General features: G+C 41.6%; 1 protein-coding gene across 1 annotated transcript in view; it reads left to right on the top strand.

Moving 5' to 3' along the window:
* Window positions 1–22,668, top strand: part of cpne4a (copine IVa) — a 486,687-nt gene extending 464,019 nt beyond the window's left edge. Inside the window, exons 11-16 of the mRNA XM_038712358.1 lie at window positions 295–428; window positions 2,839–2,893; window positions 5,666–5,717; window positions 12,036–12,169; window positions 12,568–12,804; window positions 22,160–22,668. Of these exons, the coding sequence (XP_038568286.1) occupies window positions 295–428; window positions 2,839–2,893; window positions 5,666–5,717; window positions 12,036–12,169; window positions 12,568–12,804; window positions 22,160–22,291 (744 nt within the window). The 3' untranslated portion in view covers window positions 22,292–22,668. The remainder of the gene's footprint in view (window positions 1–294; window positions 429–2,838; window positions 2,894–5,665; window positions 5,718–12,035; window positions 12,170–12,567; window positions 12,805–22,159) is intronic.
* Window positions 22,669–23,094: the final 426 nt, after the last annotated feature.

Below are 23,094 nucleotides of genomic sequence, written 5' to 3'. Positions count from 1 at the left end.
ATGTTGCTTATTGGTTCAGTTGTCCTTGATTTTTGTGCTTCTATTATGGTTAAGTAGCTACAAAGAAAAAAATTGTGTCCTTTTTTGTCTGTTTAACTGTATTTATTGTTGATGTACGATTGCAAGTCTACAGAAAAGTAGTTAGGCTAGTAGTTAACGCTTTGCACAGAAGATGGTCTCAAACATCACACAGGCTTCATTTGAAGTGAATGAGACGCAGAGCATTACATACAAGACAGAAACGTAACATTTAAAGGGTTAAAGCTTGTCTCTGATTGGTTGTCGTGTCTCCAGGTAGCCATCGACTTCACGGCCTCCAACGGAGATCCTCGTAACAGCTGCTCTCTGCACTACATCCACCCGTACCAGCCCAACGAGTACCTGAAGGCTCTGGTGGCTGTGGGAGAGATCTGCCAGGACTATGACAGGTCGGCCTGCACCTGACCACGACACAACACAGCAGCCAATCAGATTAGTCCATTCATTAAAGTAAAAATACACTCAGACTGATTGTACAGCAGGTTAAAGTAAAGGCAGTTTGATGTTAATGGCCTGCGTGGTTATAATCTTAATATCTTCTGTTGCTGTACTGTGAAGAAATGTTTTATTCAGACACACAAGAACTGATGAAGATGAAACACACACACACACACACGCACACACACACACACACACCGTGCTCTTAATTCTCTTGGTATCTTGTATTTGGTTTTAGAAGCTGCCCGTTTCTAATTTGCTTCAGGCTTCACTTTCTGTCCCACGCAGACTTTTCTAATATTACATTTCGGTGAAGGTTGTGTTTTATTCTCTGTGAAGTTAAAACATGTTGAAGGTCTGAGATCGTTCTTTCTTAGGGGCGTTATTAGATTGAAATGAGGAGTTTAATCTGAGAAACACTATTTGAAACTAGAAAGCAACTGTGGACTCTGCATCGACTCACACAAAGTGACAGATCTTTGGGGAAAACATATATAAGGTTCGAGAATATAAACTGAGGAATGACCATGGTGCGAACTATGGGGGAGCCAGCTCACATCAGCTCCCCTAAAAGCATGATTTGTGATATTTCGGGGGTCTCTAAAGTATTGACATGCTTTACTGCCATTAATCTCTATATATCTCTGTCATCATGGATCACGCGGAGCTTTGGACGAGAGGGTGGAGCTAGCTGGCTTGGTTAGCAAGGTGCATCTGTAATTCACGTTAACTGTGATATTAGCTGGGATGCTAATTTTGACTAGTGACGTACTTATAGCCGACTCCTGATGAGCTTTTTCAGCGGCGCTGGTTAAATGTACTCAGAGCAGCAGATACAAGTCGCCTCTATCCTGATTGACAGGTCGCCAAGGTAGCGACTTGTCAATCAGCTTGTAGCCCCGCCCTAAAGCCTCCCCTGCTTCCTGGTCTCTGTTCCTCTAAATGGGACCATAATTTACTAAATGAACATCATGCTGCGTTGAAGAAGACTTGAAACTAGCGACTGAGACCAGAAACTCATCAGGAAAGTGTTTACTGAGGGAATAAATCAGAAATTCTTTCTGCAGCCGGTGGAGTCGCCCCCTGCTGGCCGCTAGAGAGGACGCAAGTTTAAGGCGCCCCCTGCTGGCCGCTAGAGAGGACGCAGGTTTAAGCCGCCCCCTGCTGGCTGCTAGAGAGGACGCAGGTTTAAGGCGCCCCCTGCTGGCCGCTAGAGAGGACGCAGGTTTAAGCCGCCCCCTGCTGGCTGCTAGAGAGGACGCAGGTTTAAGGCGCCCCCTGCTGGCTGCTAGAGAGGACGCAGGTTTAAGGCGCCCCCTGCTGGCTGCTAGAGAGGACGCAGGTTTAAGGCGCCCCCTGCTGGCTGCTAGAGAGGACGCAGGTTTAAGTCATTGGCTTCACTTTTCAGACCTGGAGCTTCCCGGTTGGTGTTGAACCCAGACGAATCCAGGAAATAAGGACAGTACTGACAAAAGTCCACATGGTGGCGCTGTCTACGCCAAAAACTAATCAGTTCTTCATTGGCCCACAAGATAACTTTTTAAAAAGATAACAGACAGATACTCTGGATTTAAACAAGTCCTCAAATTAGGTCACTGGTCAAACCTGGTCTGCATCCTCTTTGGTTAAGAGGTTTGGTTGTTTTAGTCAAATAAATTTACTCGTCAAAGGTTCAGGAAAGATTTTTCTTCAAGGTTAAAAGGAATCCATTGTTGTTGATGTGAGCCACATTCTGTGATGTCACATCAGCTTAAAGGAATAGTTCAACATGCGGGGAAATGTTCTCATTCGCTTTCTCTCATAGTCAGATGTCTCAGTCTCATGTGCATGTTCAGTACAGAGCTGGAGTCAGGATATGGTTAGCTTAGCTTAGCATAAAGACTAGAAACAGGGGGAAACAGCTAGCCTGGCTCTGTCCAAAGTAAAAAGACAAATACACCGACCAGCACCTCCAAAGCTCCCTGATTAATGTGCTGAAATAAAGTGTACACAAACAGAAATGTAGAAACAGTTTGTGGTTTGAAAGGAGTAATTATAGTTATCTATATCTGAACAAACGACAGCGTAACCATCCGCCCAGTGCTCAGGTAACAATAAGACTAACAGCAGAACATAAACATGCTTCATTTAAATTCTTTGACTCCTTTTCGTTTGTTTGATCCGAGCAGGAAGTAATCACCTCTCAGCTTCACAGACACTCCCACAGCCAATCAGAAGTAATTTCTCTGCTTTGTGTTGAAGTAGTGGCGGTCTGAATGAGCTTGTTAACTCCCGCTGGCAGCCAATCACGAACCCTCCTCCAGCATCTCGTTTCCATTTTGACCCTCAGACTGTTCTGTTTTTTTTTTTTTCTCCTCGCAGTGACAAAATGTTCCCGGCGTTTGGCTTCGGAGCTCAGATCCCTCCTGACTACAAGGTAATTTAACTGCTCCGCTCGCCGTCTCTCCCAGCATGCTCTCTGTCAGCAGGGGACGCCCGGGGAGGGCGACCCTGCCAGTCGCCGATGATTACCAGCCGGTCTCCTCCTCCTCCTCGTCACCCTGGGTGCCGCTGGTTGGATTGTAACCCTCTCCCCACTTCCCTTCCTTTCCCATGATGCCATGCAGCGCCCGGCGGCTGCTTGTCTGATGCTGCATTCACATCATATGCTAAAAAGTACTGATGATCTCCATTCAAGCGTTCAACTACTTAGAAACACTAAGTTTTAAGGCAAGGCAAGTTTATTTGTATAGCACATTTTAACAACAAGGTCATTCAAAGTGCTTCACATAAAACATAAAAGCAACAGGGAAATATAGAAAAGTTTTAAAGTTAAATAGAAAATAAAAACAAGCAGGTCTCTCACTTATTTTACTCTTTGATTCCCCATCTCCCACTCTATCCTTTTTTTTCCTTAACCCTAAGGGGACTCTAAGGACAGGAGGAGATCAAAGTTGAAGGCAGCTTATGTCACTTTGGAACGAATGAAATGTTGAGTTCATCAGTAATAAAACATTTCAACATATGGACACTTGGTCAAGACCCCTTGGCGTCGCTTTTTAACACCCAGGGTAGCCCGAAGCATCGCTTTTGTACATGTAGGGCTCCGCCGTCAACTTAGCAACAATAAATATGCAACGTCCGGTTACACTTTCCAAATCAAACGTTGTGAAACGTCACAGTTTAGTTAGGGTTAGGCACCATAACTGTTGGTCAGGTTTAGGAAAAGATGATGGATTTGGTTAAAATAACTAACGTAACATCACTAAAAGGAACCCTTGTTGACTTTTTCTTTAACGCAGGAAATGACCGGTCACCTGGGTGTTTATGACCAACCGACCACCTCCTTACTCAGACTTTTCTGTTATTTATATAGTACATTTTTTATATTTTATTTTATTAGGTACCGATACATCTAACACTGATAAAACAGCAATCCAATGAGTGTTTTTAGCGGTTGCTAATTTGCATCACCCGTCCCTAAGAGTTGAACAAAGGCACCAAAGGGCTTCTTCCCCCATGTGTGTTGGTACCAGACCCTGAAAGACATGACGAAGCGTAACTATTGGTGAGAATGGGCTGAACATTTCTGCCCTGCTGCTACGGTCTTCTTTCTTTCTAGGCAAACTTTAGTTAGATATTGTTGTGTAACATATTACTGAGCCAGTCGTCTCAGGGGTGTTTATGTGACATAGATAGCCTACTTGTGGGTTCGTAGCATGAGATCCTCGGCGAAGGGCTTTCATTTATCCCGAGGCGCTGCGAGGAGCTGCCTGAGGAAACTAGGTCAGCAGAATCACTGACCTCTTTTCAATCTCTTCTTAAAATGTACTTCTATCAAAGAGCTTTTCCTGGTTCTTCAGGTTTCAAGCTGTTGCTGAAGAACTTTGTAACACAGATTTAGAAAGGTGCTCCACAATTAAAGATTATTATTATTACTACTTTATCAATTCTCTGTTTTACTGTATACAACAGTCTGTCAAAGGCTGTGATTTTGCTCAATAAAATGTGGCAGTCCTTTAAAGACGGGAGGCATGGCACAGCCTCCGTTGTTGGATAAAGGTCTTGCTGCCCAGCCCTGCTGCATTTTGGACCCAGTCTGCAGTCGGGGTCCAGTACAGACCTCTAGACCTGCTACGCTCATGTATTTTTCATGATTTTGACACGAAAAAAAATCCTAGAAATGATCATTTCAATTTCAAGTTTTATAATAAAAGGAAAGTCAAAATGTGAGGGCGTTAAGGGAAATTCAATGCAAAATTATTCTAATTCTAATTGTCGACCTATTCTCATCCCAACTCGTTACATATGGACGCTCGGTCAGATGTCTTGGCATCACTTTTAACACCCTGAGTGTTAAACATGCAATGCCTATTTAGACTTTCAAAATAAAACTAATGGTTAATGTTGTGAAACGTCGCAATTTGGTTAGGTGTAGGCATAAAAACTACTTAAAATAAGTACGTTACTTAAGTGACTTCACTTAAAGGAAAAATAAATAAATAAAAGGAAACAGAAATACTCCAGAAGTCCAAACAAGGGCAGTGAATCCAAAAAGCGGAACAAAAGTCCAAACCAAGTACCAAAAGCCACAGCGGGACAAACATAGAGACAAGCAAGGCAACCATGAGGACACGACAAAGACTGAACAGGACAGAGCACATTATGTGCACAGGGCAAACGAGCAGGGAGGGAGCGAACAGGTGAAGCACATCGGGGTAATCAGACAACAGGAAACAAAGCTAGCCTTCACACTGCCTTATTTTCAAGGAGTATTACACCAATATGATAATACTGACACACTTGGGGAAGGGCATAAGCTAAAGAATACAACAGGAGAACACTTCCTTTAGTTTCCATGATAGACATCAAACCTTTTTCTCTTTCCAATATGAAGTGAACGCAGCATCAGTCCCTGGAGTGATTGACACTTCCTGTACAGCAGCGGCCCCCTGAGTTTGATGGTAGTCCGCTCATAGGTGAGATTACACCGGAGGGGGTCACCTGCCCTGTGTTTTAATAAGACGGGAGGGGGAGGGTCAGTCAGCTGCTCAGATCACATGTCAAGAAGAAGATGAAGATAGAAGAAGGTGAAGAGAGAGCGAGGGTCCTTACATCATTGTTGAAGCTTTCTTTTTTTTTGGTGCGGAGATCAAACAGACTTCCTGTACCTCCCCCCTCCTCCCCTCCCCTCTCTCCTCCTCTCCAGGTCTCCCATGACTTTGCAGTGAATTTTAACGAGGAGAACCCGGAGTGTGCAGGTAGGTGCTTTGATTTCCTGCTCTCTTTGAAAAAAGAACTCACTCAAATATTTGTTGGCGAGCCTCCGAAGTCAGTGTGCGGGGCGGGGGTGGGGGGGTGCTTTGATCCAACAATTAGTTTGATGATGACGAGTCTGCGGGTCAAAGCAGCTCCATCAGTCTCTAATGATGGAGGAGCTGGTGACGTCTCCAGGTGACTCCAGCTCAGGTGCAGGTCTTTGTCTGCAGGGTGAGAATATAACTGTAGTGTTCTATTAATTTAGTTAACCAGAATCAGTCCGAGCAGAGGGAAAAGAACGCAGCCTTGAGGGGATCCGGTGCTGATGGTCCTGGAATCAGAGACATGTTTTCCCAGCTTCACTTGCTGCTTCCTGTCCGTCAGGCACGCTTAGCTGGGATGATGTTGTTGAAAGCAGAGCTGAAATCCACAAACAGGATCCTGGCGTAGGTTCCTGGGGATCTAGGTGCTGGGGATGAAGTGAAGGGCCATGTTTACTGCATCATCTACAGACCTGTTCGCTCTGTTGGCGAACTGCAGGGGGTCCAGGAGTGGGTCTGTGATGGATTTAAGGTGGGACAACACAAGGCGCTCAAAGGTCAGGGCGATGGGTCTGTAGTCGTTTAGTCCTGTGGTCCTTGGTTTTTTGGGAACAGGGATGATGATGGAGGCTTTGAAGCAGGCTGGCACATGGCATGTCATGGATGGGGAGACAGAGTCCGGTCCAGCTGCTTTGCAGGGCTTTTGCCTCTTGAACAGTCTGTTGACTTCCCTCTCTGAGATGGAGAGAGGAGGGGAGGAGGTGGTGCTGGCCAGCTCTGAGGAGGCGGGGAGGAAGTGGTGGAGTATGGCTGAAGCTGATCAGAGGAGTCACGGGGGATGGTGTCCGATAGACTCATTAGGAAAGTGTTGACTGATGTAATAAATCATCTGAGAAATCTGACAGGCAGTGAACAGATCAGCTGTTCACATATCCCTGTGATGAAGGTTAGTTTTAAAGGAACCAACAGTTTAAAGTTTAACTAACAGTTTGCTAATGACTCCTAGTTTTATCCTAACAAAGTTACCTGGGGACTGCACCACGAAGCGAGTTCAACATACCCAGGATCTCTTTCAGTTATCTGGCTTCACTAACCCTAACAATCGCCATCGGGATAAGCGGTACCACGAAGCTGGTTATCAACACGGTAAGTCAAACCAGGGTTTCCCAATCCAGCCGTGAGCGCGTTCACATAAAAGAGGCGGAGTTAGCAGCATATAGCTACTAACCTAAAATAAATAGTTCATATTAAAATTTATTTCAATATCCCTACCAAACTGCTCATAATATTCAGCCTCACACACACACTCTCTCTCTATGAGACGCTCTGGGGCGTCTCATACAGACCGGAAGTGCTAGCGAGCTACGTTCGTGTTAAAGGTGTTGACAGCCCCCCAAACCCAACCCTTACCACAACCGTCAGAAATGTTAGTGCCTAAACCTAAGTCACCGACTTTATGCATGTCGACCAGCTAACCCTACAGCTGTGCACATTGGGTGCTAGCAGGTAGCGTTAGCCACCTTTGTGTTGCTGGGACGTAGCAAACGGCGGCGTATCATATGGACGCTGAAGGGTACCTTTAGCGTAAAATACTTATGCTTTGTCACGCTGTCTGAAAGAATCAGAGATGAGAACGTGTTGGAAATGAAGGCCTACATGAAGAGTCAATATAAGATTAGTATATTTTTTTGAACTTTGAATCATGCAAAGCTGCCATACAGGAGTCACAGCACTACAACTAATAGGTGTCCTTTAATGAGATCAACACAGTATGTTTATTTTGATGACCAAATATTAAAATACTTTAGCTGCCTCACAACCTGCCCCCCTAAACTGGGCAAAGAACACTTATTTACACCCACAGTCAAATAAAAGAAATTACAGCAAAAGAAAATAAACTAAATACAACCCTCCCACGGGGGATTTGACTCCATTATACCATTAAAAGTTTGAGTAATCACCGTCTCTGGGCAAATATTCTTTAATCCTTTTATAATTGATCAAGTTTAAAGAACCTGGGCAGGGAAACAAGAAAACATAATCTATCTTTTCACAGCTTTATTCTACAACTTCATCTCTTTTTGAAAAGTAAAAATAAAAAAGTGCGAGGTAATTAAAAATCTTCCTGCATCCCCTGCTAATCAAATCATCTGTATTGATCAGTGCTGAGCTCTGATCAACTGATGGCTCCTCAGTCTGTCTGACCTGCGGACTCAGGGAGCTGGAAACCAGAGATGATACAGAAACTCTGGACTTTCACTCAGGAAACTGAGGTTTGAGTCCCGTGTGGAAGAAAGTCAAAGATGACATTGATTGATCCAAGTTACATAACATTTGTAGCTGACTTATGTCACAACCCGTTCTCACATGGACGCAACCCACTGGCATCAGTTTTTAAACACACTAGGAAGCCCCTTAGCGTCATAGTTCAACACACTGGAGAAGTCCTGTATCGCTAAAAGCAGGTGTAGGATATTTAACACCGAAGTCTGTGGAAGGAGGTGGTTGAGGGGGACAGGTGGGCCACAAACTGGATTTTCACCCAGGAAACCGGTATTTACGTCCCGTGTGAAACAAAAAGTCAACATCGAGTGTTTCATTTAAGTTACATAGATTATGTAAGTCAAGTTATTTTAACCCAGACCACAATCTTTGCAACGTTTAACACTAACCACTTTTATTTTCAAAGTTATTGCTAATTTGACCGCGGAGCCTTATATGTCCAAATATTATGCTAAATGGTACCCAGGACTTTAAAAACCTGACGCCAAGTGGTCTTGACCAAATGTCCAAATGCGAGTTGGGAGTGCGAGTGTTTTATGTCATGTGACTTACTTAATATACTTATTTTAACCCAAACAATGATATTTTCCTAAACATAAACAAACTACCATGATGTTTACCACATGTTAAACATCATGTGACTTAGGTCACTAACTTACATAAGGTGCTGAAGGTCTGGTACGCCTGTCGCTGGCCAGCACTCGTACATATTGTCATGTAGGGCCCGAGTGCAAGAACAGAGAACTGAGGTGTGGACCCAAATGCAGACTGTAGGCAAAGTGGTTGCAGTTCAAATAAGATATTTATTCACACAAAAAAACTTACTGAAGCAGGCACAAGGAAAGAGTCCAGTCAAAAGTAATCCAAACTGAAACCGTAGGGAAAAGTTCATGGCAACATACCAGGACAGATCTACCAAAGTAAAACACAAAACATGGAAAAGGACCGAGACGGGACCAAACAGGAGACAGGACTACACTAAAACATGGAGACATAAGACTAAGTACTAAGACACAGATCAAAATAATAAAACACAGAAGTACACTAAACATGAAGTAAAGCCCAGATCTAAGATAAGAGACAAGACATAAATAACAAGACAAGGAACGAGAGAAACAGAGGCAAATAGAAAAATATATGAAACGATGGCAAAAACCAGAAACACACAGGGAAAAAATACAACTCACATAATGTTAACACATATTGTTTTGGGACACTTCACTTCATCAACCTATTTTGTCATTTAGGTATGAGGACGTGTTGCATAACTGGACATAGCAGCTAATTCTATGCCAATAGTAACCTTGAGGCCAACGCCGGTTAATGCAGTGTCAGCAGAATGGGACGACCACAAAAAGCTCCCGTTATTTCACTTCAAAAGCTGTAGCAGATAATAAATAACCAACAGCCAAAGATCAGCCTGCTGGAGGAACTCCAACCTTCAGATCTGGAGAAAGTAATCTGGTTGGTTCTGTTGCTCCACAGTGATTTTACAGTGATGGCACAGCATGTTTTGGGCGTCGCCCCCTAAAACCTTGTTAATGTGACCTCAGAATCATTATAGACACGACTGTTCATGTTTGCTTTTTGTGTCTTCATTTTACAGCTTCTGACATTTATCTGTAGACATTATTATAAAAAACAGGCAGCATCAGAAACCTCCTCCCTTCTGAGGTGCATTTTATTTGCACATTAAAATCCAAACAGAAACGTCTCCTCATCAGCTTAAAAGGACGAGTTAGCATCACTAATTAGCTTTACTAACCTCAGCTCCTCCGGTCACCTCCGTCCTTTCTGTTCCAAAACCACTTTCAGTTTTCTGAAAACTGAAAAATAATTTAGGATGAACCCGTCTGTGCAGGACGGAGCTGCAGGCTGCACCGGTTTAGTCTCAGTTTGTACCTGATGATCAGTTACATAGCAGCCAAAAGACGCAGCTGCTGTAGAAGCTTTCCTGCTCAGCTCAGTCTGAAGGGGAGATGTAGCTAACTTAGCGCTAACCGGCTTCACTTTTCCAGCAGCTGGGAAACAACAGACTTTTCTTGGTCTTGAGAAGCCGACACACTAACAGACATCATACATTTACTGCCAGAATATTTTTCTCCGCTCGCGTTCTGCCGCTCGGACAGTCAAACAGTCGCTACGCACCTCCTGATTCAGAGTTACGCTGCTCTTATAGCACCACCTGTCACGTAGATGTTCTTTGAAGAATGAGGAGCGGAAGTGAGCCGAGCGACGAGTGGTACCGTACTCGCATAGTGTGGGAGTGAAAATTAGTAGAGCATTGATTTAATATGTCTATGAAGATTCTCAGTCATCCAGGTCATAGTTATCCAACGAGGGTTAAAATGAAGGGCAACTGGACTTGGTAGAAGCTACTGGAAGACGTTTCGTCCCTTATCCAAAGGACTTCTTCAGTTCTGACTGACTGGCAGGGAAACTCAGCTATTTAACCTCAGTGGGGTCGTTATCCCGGGTCATCGATACCGCTGGTTCGTTAGTGTTCCTTGTTGCTGTGACGACAGTCGTTACAGTCATTGAGACTACCTGAGGCCAAGACTGAACGACCATCGTTGGTATCTTCACCTGAGGCCAATAGGTTACGTTTGTTGAGTTTCCTGGGAAGTGATGAGGTCCTCAGGTCAAGACTCTGCAGTCTACTTACATCTGAAGGACAGAGGACACTCGTTTGAGGACCACCAGGTGCACATTTTAGACAGAGAAGATGGATGGTTTGAAAGAGGTGTCAAGGAAGCATCTACACCAGGGTTGAGAAGCCGTCATTGAACAGGGGAGGGGGTCTACGCCACCACTTATCCCCCACTTACAATGCTGTCCTTTCATCACTTCCCAGGAAACTCAACAAACGTAACCTATTGGCCTCAGGTGAAGATACCAACGATGGTCGTTCAGTCTTGGCCTCAGGTAGTCTCAATGACTGTAACGACTGTCGTCACAGCAACAAGGAACACTAACGAACCAGCGGTATCGATGACCCGGGATAACGACCCCACTGAGGTTAAATAGCTGAGTTTCCCTGCCAGTCAGTCAGAACTGAAGAAGTCCTTTGGATAAGGGACGAAACGTCTTCCAGTAGCTTCAACCAAGTCCAGTTGCCCTTCATTTTAACCCTCGTTGGACATTGATTTAATAGTTTTAGAAGTTTTAGTAGCAGCGGTCATAATTCAGCAGCGGTGCACCGTCGCTCCTGAATGCATGTAGGGCAAACACTGCACAGTACTGTATATAGAAAAAGGAATGGACAAGGAAAAGCACATTACAGTCTTGTTGACAAACTGCTGTTCAGTCTTTTCTTTTCTGTAAACCCAGATGACTACAGGAAGAGCTGGTGATGAACTTGTCTACTGTAAAAAAATCCAACAATAATCCTCATTGCTTATTAGGTCAGAGAGAGAGAGACTCTGTTAAGGTCTCTGCTAAAGGTCACTGATTGGCTCAGAGAGGCACTTCCACACCGACACTCTTAATTAAGACTCAGAGTGTGTGTGACGGAGATGGTGTTCTCGGTGACCTTCAGAGATTAAATCACATCACTGCTGCCTCCGGGCATGCTGGGATGCCTCTAAACACATCCAGAGAATGAACTTGACCGGTCCTCTCGAGCCTGCAGAGTCTCGCTGGTGGTGTTTTTGGAGGAAAAGTTGGAGCAATTTTCTCTGTTTAAAAGGATTTAATGTTCAGGAACCTGCGGGAAAATGTAGTGAATGTTCAGGAGAACTCAAAACGAGGCAGTGGTGTAAGAAGTATTCAGATCCTTTACTTCAGTAACATGTAGTGAAGTAAAAAGAACAGTATTTCACTCTGAGATGTGGTGGAGTAGAAGTATAAAGCGGAAATACCCCAGTAAAGTACATGTAGGCCTACCTCAGATATACTTTCATCACTGAAACCGTAAATCATTGTGTTTCCTTAGGTAGTGCATTCATTTTTTGTACTTCCTGACACTGATTCACATATTTTTTTGTGTCCTTTCAGGTATCCAGGGTGTGGTGGAGGCCTACCAGGCCTGCCTCCCCAAGCTGCAGCTCTATGGTCCCACCAACATTGCCCCCATCATCCAGAAGGTGGCCAACTCCGCCTCGCAGGAGGTCCACACCAAAGAGGCCATGGTGAGGAACTGTCATCCAAACCTGGACCTGTCTAACTTACTCAGCAGCACCCTGGCAGTCATTGTTGAGGAGGGAAAGTTTGTTGCTTTGATGCGGACACCAAACTGGTCTGGATTGAAACCAACAACTGGATTCTACCTGGGATCTAAGGATATCCAAATCAAAATGTTATGCAGGGGCAGGAAGAGGGCAGGCATTGAAATATCTTTGGTCAGATTTTCCAGATTGTCTGGTTATTCAAGAATAACGTGTCTTTTTGAAGATGTTAAGATTAAAAAAACAACCTGAGAACTAACTAGAATAAAATTTACTGACACAGTTTGAGTGACGAACTGAACTGACAGACAAGTGAACTTGGGAGAAAAGTCTGATCAGTGTTTTTATTCTCCGTCTCTCAGCAATACTTCATCCTACTGATATTGACGGACGGCGTCATCACCGACATGGCCGACACGAGGGAGGCCATCGTCCAGGCCTCCCACCTCCCTATGTCTGTCATCATCGTCGGGATTGGGAACGCAGACTTCAGCGACATGCAGATGCTAGACGGTGACGACGGGATCCTGCGATCGCCCAAAGGAGAGCCCGTCCTCCGGGACATCGTCCAGTTTGTCCCCTTCCGCAACTTCAAACATGTGAGTCCAACGGGCTTAAAATAAAAAACACAGAAGTACATTCTCCTGCAGAGGAGTGAGCTTCTCTAGTTCCTTCCTGCTGAGGAGTTCCCCAAAGCACGATTTTAGGGCCTTTATTGTTTCCTATGTACAAGATTTCGTTCTCATTATTCAGTGACGCAACAATAGTTTGCTATTGTTGTGCTATTTATATGTCGTACACTCAGTTGCCAGTTTATTAGGCATAGCTAGCTAAAATTAGCGATAATAAAAGTCTAATACACCAAAACTGCAAATAACAATTCAACTGTATGACCATTTGAGGATGTAGTTAATGGTGCTGTATGAACTGTATACTGTTTTACTGAGTAGTGTTTCTTATATTTAGTCTTTACACGATCTAAACTTCTCAATATAATGTGAAATGTCTGTGGAGTCATCCTGGTCATAGTTATCCAAGGTGGGTTAAAATCAAGGGCATCTGGATTTAGTTAAAGATACTTGAATTTGTTTCATCAGAACTGAAGAAGCCTCTTGGATGAAGATTTTAACCCTCCTTGGATATTATGCGGTGCACATCAATCACACCAAAATGACTAAACAGTTGAATCAACACCTAAAACTATTCCAGCATAAATTGAACCTTAATGAGGTAGAATTTATTGCAGGACTTGGGTATTAGACTGCATTCGTTTTAGCTCGGTGTACCCAATAAACTGGCGACTGACTGTATAAGAACTTCCTCCAGCTAATTAGGGGTAATGCCGAGATTTGTCTTGAACAGTAGTCACCACCTTTTTCGCTTCTAATCCCGGGGGTCTATGTTTCAGAATAACAAGAAATAAAAGCTTAAAACGGGGCTAAGCATTCAGTCAACATTGTTTATCAACTTGGAACTGTACAGTGGTAATTTGGCCTTTTTGCGTTAAAATTTGAATGGTTTTATCTGAAGTAATGCAAAACAGTGGAACACAGTGCATACATCTGCATTTCATTCGATAGCATGTTAACATTGTGTTACTGATCAGAATCAGAAGGAGCTTTATTGCCAAGTAGTGTTTTACACATATGAGGAATTTGCTTTGGTGATAAGGTGCTACACGTAGACAAACATAAATACATGTAGAAATATTTTAATATGGAATAAACCAATGCAAGTTATATAAGAATAATAAAAGAATAGAGAAAAATAATACAACTATTTGCAGAGAAAGAACAATGTGGCAGATATTTACATGTGCATTACTCAGGTTTGTGTTGTGCAGACGTGTTGCAACGGAAGAGAATATTGTGTAAATAAATATATAAATTGACAAAATATAAAATACAGAACAACAACGATTAACAATAAAAAATATGTGTAATGTGCCAGATTTCACCCATATCCCACAGAGATGTTAAAATGCTGTATGATGCTGCCTCTTTCTACGGTAGATATGTTTTTACTGCAGCGACCATGAATATGACAGTTGTTACCTCTTCTCACAAGCAAACTAAGGCATAGTGGGAAATGACAAATCTCATCTCCTCCCAAAACCAGACTAGAAGACAACAGAAAGATGTAGGCGACGTGTCGATAATGAAAATGTCCGTTCCTTGTACTGGAAGTATTGAAGTTACTGCTAACCTCAGTGACAAAAATATTACATTTCCTGTAGCTTCTTCACAATAAAAGCCTCCATGAGAGCTTTCAATGGAAAGCTGATATGCTGTAGGATGACCTTTCAAACTGAATTAATTACGATGAACTTACCAAGGTCCAGAAGTTTATGACCCAGAGAAAACACCAACATCAGTGGGAGGTGGAGTTTGCTGTTAGGGAAGCGGCTTAAAGAATCATTTCCTGATTTAGTTTTAGCGCCAAGTAACATTTCCCAGGATTTCCATACCAACTTACTGATGATGATTTTTTAAAACTCAGCTGTGAGGAGTTTGCAGATCTGATCCTAACTCAGTTCTTCGGTTGTTGGAGAACACTTGTTGTTGTTGTTGTTGTTTGCGGTGTAAAGAAAGGTATCATTACAAACACATTTAGCGGTTCATATTCTCTGTACTCGAGAAGCTGAAAACCTCGTGGGCACCAGATGGTGTGTTAATTTGAAAGATCTCTTCTTGGTAGAAAGTGATAAAGTGTGTATATATAACTGCGTGTGACCCCACAGTAACAGTTGATGACTGAAGCGTGAGGAAGAAGAGAATGATTTCAGTCTGGATCAGAGAATATAGGAAGTGAGGAGGATGAGAGGAGAGGGAGTGAAGTTATTGAAGAAATTAGTTTTCACTCTTTAGGAAAAAAGATGGAGTGGCAATCTGCCAACCAATCTTAAGTGGAAAAACTGTTTCTCTCTGAAGGGAATTTTCAGCCTTTACCAAGTCCGAAGGTTACAGACTGTAAAGTGAAATACAGTGGAGATTTATCTTCCTGGTTTGGAGTCACTGGATATATTTTCTCTCCCGGGTTTAATCTGTGTGATGAATGGGAGGTTCTGTCTTTGGCCCAAAATGGAAGCAATTTTCATTTGGCAGCAGCAGAACGAGGCAGAGATGAGCAGCTGTGACGCTCCTTCAGACAATTACTGAGATTTCTCCAACAAAGAAGTAGAATTCAGGTTTTAAAACACGGATGTTTTAACTTTAACCGACTTTAAACAATAAATAAAATGTATATGCCATATAATCTGCATCATGATATAATTTTTTGTTTAAGTGCACCACCACAAAATTTAGGTGCACCCTAATTTTCACCACTTGCACCTTTAGCGCTGTAACAGTATATTCTAACCTTCTATAATTTTCACTCTACAGATTTTTTCCACCCTTGCTTATATTTGAAGGTCTATAATTGTGCTGCTAATCTTTTTTAATGATCCAGTTTGATTTCTTTCTTCAATTTAAAGTTATTTCTAACCATTACGGTCAATGTTTTGTGAGCAGAAACCATTTCCAGAGCTGTCCAGAGAAATAACAGCTGGAAATTTGGAAAACAGTAAGCAAACATTTTTGTTGTGAAAAGGCATAACAGCAACAATGAGTATTGTTACGCCCGGTCTAGGGGCCCAGATGAAACTACCCCATCTTCCCCAAGTCTTAAGGAGCCACATGAACACAACGTAGACTATTAAAAAATAAGGAATTGTGAATTTATTTATAACAGACTGAAACAAGTAGTGACAAACTATTTTACTTCAGGATGAGAAATCGATACTAACCTATCAAACAAACAAAACCGACCTACCTGACTATAATAAACAAGAGAAAAAGAAGAGAAACAGAATTGGCGGCCCACCCCTACTTAAACAAGATCAGACTGTGGCCTGTTAGGAGAGGAGGAAGATGCCAAGATGCCCTCCGCCATTTTGTCTGCTTAAGTAGCAGCCAATCATCTGCCACGAGCTGGAACTGCCACCACCAATCCCCTGCCGAGCAGAGACAGAATCCACCAATCACACTGATGTTGTGCACAGACATATTTACATAAGAAACAGAATAGGTGGCAATAACACTGAACATAGGCCTATATGGAAGTTCACAAATTACGACCACAGACGTAACAGTATCATTTTTACGAAACCTTTTTAACGCCACTGTCTGAGATAAAGAAAATAAACATGTTTTGCACAAGTATTCATTTTTATCTTTTACATGACATAAAACGTCGTTTAGCGCCACTCTGTCCTGCCGAGTGGACGCTTCCCTGGCAGTAACGTCAGCTGCCGGAGTTTCTTTCTACACACTAAGTTTCACGTTTCTTAGCAGATGCTTCAATACAAAATTGTTTGCGGTTGAAAGCTTTTTGCTTGTCTCACAACGTTTACGGAAGACAATGTTCTTTGCATCTGTGAGTGTGACACAGTTAAGTTAGGCCTAATGGCAGCACTTACAGCTGTGGAAAGAACGCTTCCTTTAGCTTTTTGGCTAGCAGCTGACTTAAACAACATTAAGTCCGGTTTCGCAAACCTGCAGCGCGGCCACACATGTTCTATTAATATGCAAAATGAAACACAAACAAACAGATCCAACTCTGAAATGGCAGTTTATTATTGAGTCAAAAAGAATTTACAAACTATGCAAAATCTACGTTGGTAACAGTGGTTGACTACAGTCTTCTGACCGGCTACCGAAGCGTATTTGCCCCCTGGCTGCGCGTGCATCCAGTAGTGTAAAATCTAAAGGATTCCTCCTCTGGGGAGCAAGAATGGGATCAGGAAACAGTATAGCTATCTGCCTGATAGATTCTGATATTGTGTTTGACATTCTGTTCATTGTGCTAGTGGAAAGATCAGCTGGGTCAGTAACAATCCTCCTCTGGGGCGAATCCCATCCCATTATAAGTAAGGTAATCCAGAGGTCCTTCTGTCTGCCACGTCCTCCTCTGTCTGCTCCCAGGCCTGGTGCTATATATAATTCCTCCAGTATGTTCTAGGCCTGCTTCGGGGTCTCCTCCCAGTTGGACAAACCTCCACAGGGAGATGTCCAGGAGGAGTCCTGATCCGTTGCCTGAACCACCTCCTGAACCACCTGAACTGGCTCCTTTCAAGGAGATAATAATGGGAACCATTTTTAACAACACACTGGTTTAATGCTCATCTTCATGGGAGGCATCAGAGTAGGACATTTTGATGCAAACCAATGGAATAAAGCCTATCAAGCAGCAGGTAGTGATCAACCATATCAAATGCCTTGGGAAGGTCAATAAAGATAGCACCACAACAAATGCTGATAATTCATCATTAGTGAACTTTAACAGAGCTGCAGTGGTTGAAAAATCCGCTCTAAAGCCAGACTGGTTAGAGGATAAGATAATGTACTGATTCAGATATTGTGATAATTGATTAAAAATTAATTTCTCAAAGATTTTGGCAATAGAACAGATAATAGAAATTGGACTGTAGTTGTTCACATCAGATGGGTCTCCACCTTTGAGCAGAAGAGTAACTCGAGCACATTTCCAAATTGAGGGAACAGTAAAGTAGAAAAGGACAGGATGAATAAATCAGCAAGTGTGTACATTGCTAGCGGTATCATGGGAGTTTACGATTTTTGAACTACTAATCAAAGAAAAATGCAGATTGAAAGCACTAGAAATAAGTAAAGGATCTGAAATGGTATTATCACTTTGTATTTGATTCACCGAGTTTTTATTATTTTTATTGAGTACACGGTTCAAATGATTCCAGAATTTTCTCGGATTTTGAAAGTCCTGTGAAAAGTTATCTTTATAAAAAGTAGATTTTGCATTCCTTGTCTTGGTCTTACAGAAGTTCCTGAGATATCTGTAAGCTTCCCAATCTGTGGCATTTAAAGAAGAGTGATATTTAGCCCAGGCTTTATCCCTTTGTTTAAAGAGACTAATCAGAAGTGAGCTGATCCATGGCAAATGTCTACCTTTGACTAATCGTTCTAATGTTGCATGTTTGTCAATTACTTTAGCATCATCAGAATAGAAAAATTTCCATGCATCTTCAACATATGGAATTAACTGAAACCTATCCCAACTGATGCAAAGTATTTGTGTATAAAATGATTAACATTAATATTTTTACATTGTCTTCTAATATATTTGGGGGGAGGGATTTTAATTTTCCAGACACAAAATATGACGGAATGGTCACTGAAACAGTCAGACAAAACACCTGAAGTAATTATCCTATCAGGACAAGAATCCAATCCAGTACGGATGAGGACCACTCTAGTTGGTTCATTAATTAATTAATTGAGTGACATTTAAGAGTAAAGTTTTTTTCCACAGAGGAGGAACGATCTTGCCAGTTGCTATTAAAGTCACTCAGGATAATCATTTCATTTAGCCTTCCAAGAGAATTAACAGTTGACAAAATACAATTTGTAGAATCAGTCGGAGCAGAGGGCGGCCTGTAAATCGTTCCAATAGTTAAATGTTTATTTTCATGAAAAATAATATTGATAAAAAGACATTCAAAATTAAATTTAAAGCAACATATATAACTACCCCACCTCTTCTAGTCGGCCTATCAGCTCCAGGGCCGTTAAATAAGAGAGTTACGACACTCCTATTGATTTCTGTTGGAACAGTGGAATGCAGAAGTAACGCGCGTCATGGGGCAGCCGATAGTTCCAGCACCGAGCCCCGTTCATTTCAGTGTTTCTGAAGTACGCTGCCTGGTAAGTTGATCAAATTACTGCATTTGTTGACATTTTAACTCATTAGCTGTCCTCATGAATCTAGTCAATAGTGGTATTTTATGTCGCCAGCTTTAGTCAAGGTTTATCGGAAGTTAGATTATATAATTGCAGCTAGCTAATGTTAACGTGAGTAACGTTAACACTTAAACCAGCTAAAGTTACCATACCAAGATGTCTGTTTGCCGATATTTACCTTAAATGTAAAGTTATTAGTTAGCATACATCGTTTATCTTTGGTTATTAGATTTGTTGTAACTCAGTATAGCAGCACTTTGTTGCCGCTGTAGTAGTAACGTTACACGTGATTACGATGAACGGTAAGTTAGCTGTCTCAGCTAGATAACATGGCTAGCTTGTATCTAGCGAGGTTGTTCCTTGGTTAATTCAGTCATTACACACAGTGTTTGTTAGACAGTGCGTCAGTAACGGGTGATAAGATCAGTGGCATATGTTGACCGAGGTCATATTTTGGACGTCTGTTAGATAGAATACAATAAATTATTTTGCACACAACTCCTCATGTTATTGGCTCCCTGTGACTAATAAAGGTAAAAATGTGATACTGTAGTGATTCAGAATTCTGATGAAAGTAGCACATGTACACTGCTGGTGACACATTGAACTTTAATCTGACAGTCCCTTGTGTGTAAAGGAATGTATGAATAGGCGTTTGTTTCAGGTGTATGAACACCTGATATATCTATACCTAGATAAAGTGAACCTCAAGTTCCAACTGTCAAACAGCTGAGATTTAATTTGTAAGGCCGTCCAAAATCAACTATGTGTGTGTGTTGTTGTTGTTTTGTTTGTTTTCAGCAGGACGGATTTTGAGCGATGACCAGGCTGATGGAGCTTGCAGAAATGTCTGTCCACCAACCAGGACACTCTTCAAGTTCTGAACCAGATGTGGGACATCTGGCATGAAATACAGCCTCCTGTCTGGTCTTGCAGGATGTGAGAATTAAACTGTTTCTTTGAAGACATCACATTCAAGAAAAACTTACCTACCTGGATATAAAATATAATAAAATGTATTGTTGAATGCAATTGGTTGCCTTGTATATTTTGCACTGTTTAAAACTTCTTTGTGGACTTAAATTAAACAGCTTCTGGCATTCATTGATATTTATTTGTTGTGTATGTGAATGTGTCTTAACATAAAATGAGAATGTCAGTAATTATGACAATAGAAGCATGAGAAAAAATATATCCATACTGTAATTTATTATACCTTATGGGAGCAGCCCCCCCCCCTTCCCTCCAATTATCAGGAAAAGAATGTAATTAAATTTAAAGGTCTTCATTGGCATGAAGGTTTTAAGAACAGTGTTTCCAAAGCATCAAAATACAATTTGTCAATACACACAGTATACAGTAAGTTAAAAATAGACATGTTATTAGTTATAAAACAAAATACAAAGTGAATGGACAGAAGAAAAATTTAAGTTTGGTGGAACTCGTGGATTTTGTAAGGCATATCATCAGGTGATTAAACAAACAAAACAGGTGCTAATGATCATACATTCAATATGTAGGTGGAAACAGCCTAACTCAGTTTATAAGGTAAGAGAAGACAGTTTACTGTCAGTCATACTGATACACCATGGCAAGAGAAAGCACAACAGCCAGATACAAGGATAGAATACACTAACTATAAGTGTAGTCAACATCTTAATCAATGCACATTATGCATTAATATTTGCCGACAACTGCTGCAAATTAAGTCACTGCTGTAAATGTAACGTTACGTTATGGGAACAAAAACTGATTAAATCTGTGTCTCCACCACTCTCCAGAACAAATGTTAGTATATGTATGTAATGTAAGTGTCAACTCAGTAATCAGTGTCATATTTTGTTAATATTTACCGATAAATAAATAAATGTCGTAACTCTCTTATTTAACGGCCCTGATCAGCTCTATACAGAACGTAATTATCGATTTCTACTTCCTCGCCAGTAATTTTACTGCGTAACCATGTTTCAGAAATGGTGATATTACTAGGTACATAAAGAGTAACCCATGCTCTAAGGAGATCATTTTTTAAGGTAAGGCTCCTGATATTGAGGTCAATAACCTTTAACCCTTTAGCCAAATTAATGTTTATAATATAAGATAGAGGTTGAAATATATCAGTAAGCCAGAGGCTGCAGTGAGGGTGAAGGGGGAAAATGGTGAGAGCAACCAGACAAACAAGAACAAAGACAAACAAACAGTCCATGTCTGAGCAATATCAAACAGAACTCTACAGCTAAAATGCAGGGGATTTGGCTTGAGAGATGTCTTTCCATACATAAACAAAGGATAACCCCAAACTTACAAAACAGGGGAATTAATAAGCAATAATAATACAAAATTAAGTGGATATAAGGTAACATACCACTTATAGGATCAATAACAACCAACTAATCCTAATAAGTGCTAATAGGTCCGGTGTGAAAGAGACACCGGTCATATTGGACACAAGACATAACAGACAGTTCAACAGAATATGTAAGTCATTTAATCAGGCAAAACAACAGGACCTGGCAGTAGTCAAATTTTAATTGTGTAAATAAACAAATTTAATCATTGGCAACATCATCTCAACATAATGTTTGCAATTGAGATTCTTATGAAGTCATGGGAAGTTTTTTTCTTTTCTTCTGGCAATGAGTCGAGTAACCATGGTCAGTAAATGCGCAAAACGGGCAAGGTTTACTCCACAGTCTCCTCCTGACTCGTCTTGATTGCTCTCTCTCTTGTACACGCCTGACATTTTTAAAGGCCTGGTAGACTGTGACTACTTTGACCATATTTAACAAGCCCTCCACATTGTCCATATGTAAAATACCATGTCAAATAAGAAAAAAAACGTAGGCTGAATAAGAAAAGATAGGCAACAAAATTTGTCTAGTCAGTTGCTGTCTGGTCAGCGTGGAACTGGCAGTTGGATTTCTAAAAATTGTAAAAACAATTTGACTTTCACGACATGCAGTGATGACCTGAGACCAGTGGTTAGGGTTAGGAAAGAAGAAAGTCAATCTAAAACCTGATGAATGAATGGAACATGTTCAGTGAATGTGAAGTAAAGATGATTCATCGTAAATTAGGGGTAAAATGCAAAAACACCATGATGGTTCTTTAACACTTCCACGTGCAGCCTGTCTGTAGATGAGTTTGTATCACATGTAGAGTGTGATTGATGTTTCTTCTGTCTCCTCCTCCTCTCCAGGCGTCTCCAGCTGCTCTGGCTAAGAGCGTGTTGGCAGAGGTGCCCAACCAGGTGGTTGACTACTACAATAGCAAGGGCATCAAGCCCAAAGTGCCCAGTGAGTACCAGTCTTCCAGGCAGTTCGGCCCCTGAGCACCGCCTCCACAGCTGCCACCGAACAGCACAACCTCACCTGGATTGAGAAAAATGTTTACTGTCTTTTGTTCTTTGTTGACATGGATGCTAAAGGTACTACAAGAGTCAGTCTCTACACTGAATTTTACATTGGGATGGATTTTACAGGTTGGACTTTGCTGGATTGATTTATGGTACAAAGCAGGTAGAAGGCGTTTTATTTCCTGTCATCATTGTTTAAAAATAGTAGGGAAACGGGTGAAGAAGATGTTATTCAGGATGCTCTCACTGTGCACCATACAGTGCTTGTTGCACACAGTGGACATGCTGCCAGTATGTGGGCTTACATAGAAAACCAGAAAGCCAGGGGTGTTTTAAATTCACATTGTACGTTGGCAATGTGTTTCACCATGAACACAGAAACACAGGAGTCTCCTTGTAAATCATACTAGATGATTCGTTTCTCACCCTCAAAACAACCAGCAGGATATTGTTTTTCATTTCAAACTGTTCTGCAAGCTGATCCGTTAGCTATGTAGCGCTACTTTTGATATATATTTAAGAAGCTAGTGTTGGTGTTTCTCTTTCTTTTGTGTTTACAGTAACGGCTGGGTCATATCAGCATTTATGTCAGCAACACTTTAGATCAAAATCACATCATTTCAGTGGAATTGCCACAATCAGTGGAAAGTAAATTTATGCACAATTTTTGTGTAGTAGACATTTGTGAAGCAAACAGGCACACATGTTATAGAAACCGTCTTGACAGGGAGTCCAAAACAGAAGAAGCCATTATGTTAGCTGCATTACACCATCCAAAA

Source organism: Micropterus salmoides, unplaced genomic scaffold (assembly GCF_014851395.1).
Source record: "Micropterus salmoides isolate LMB-PRFRI ecotype aquatic unplaced genomic scaffold, ASM1485139v1 Ms_hic_scaffold_11, whole genome shotgun sequence".
In the NCBI taxonomy this organism is placed as follows: domain Eukaryota; kingdom Metazoa; phylum Chordata; class Actinopteri; order Centrarchiformes; family Centrarchidae; genus Micropterus; species Micropterus salmoides.
Note: the sequence above shows the minus strand (reverse complement) of the source record. Positions and strands in the feature narration are given on the sequence as shown.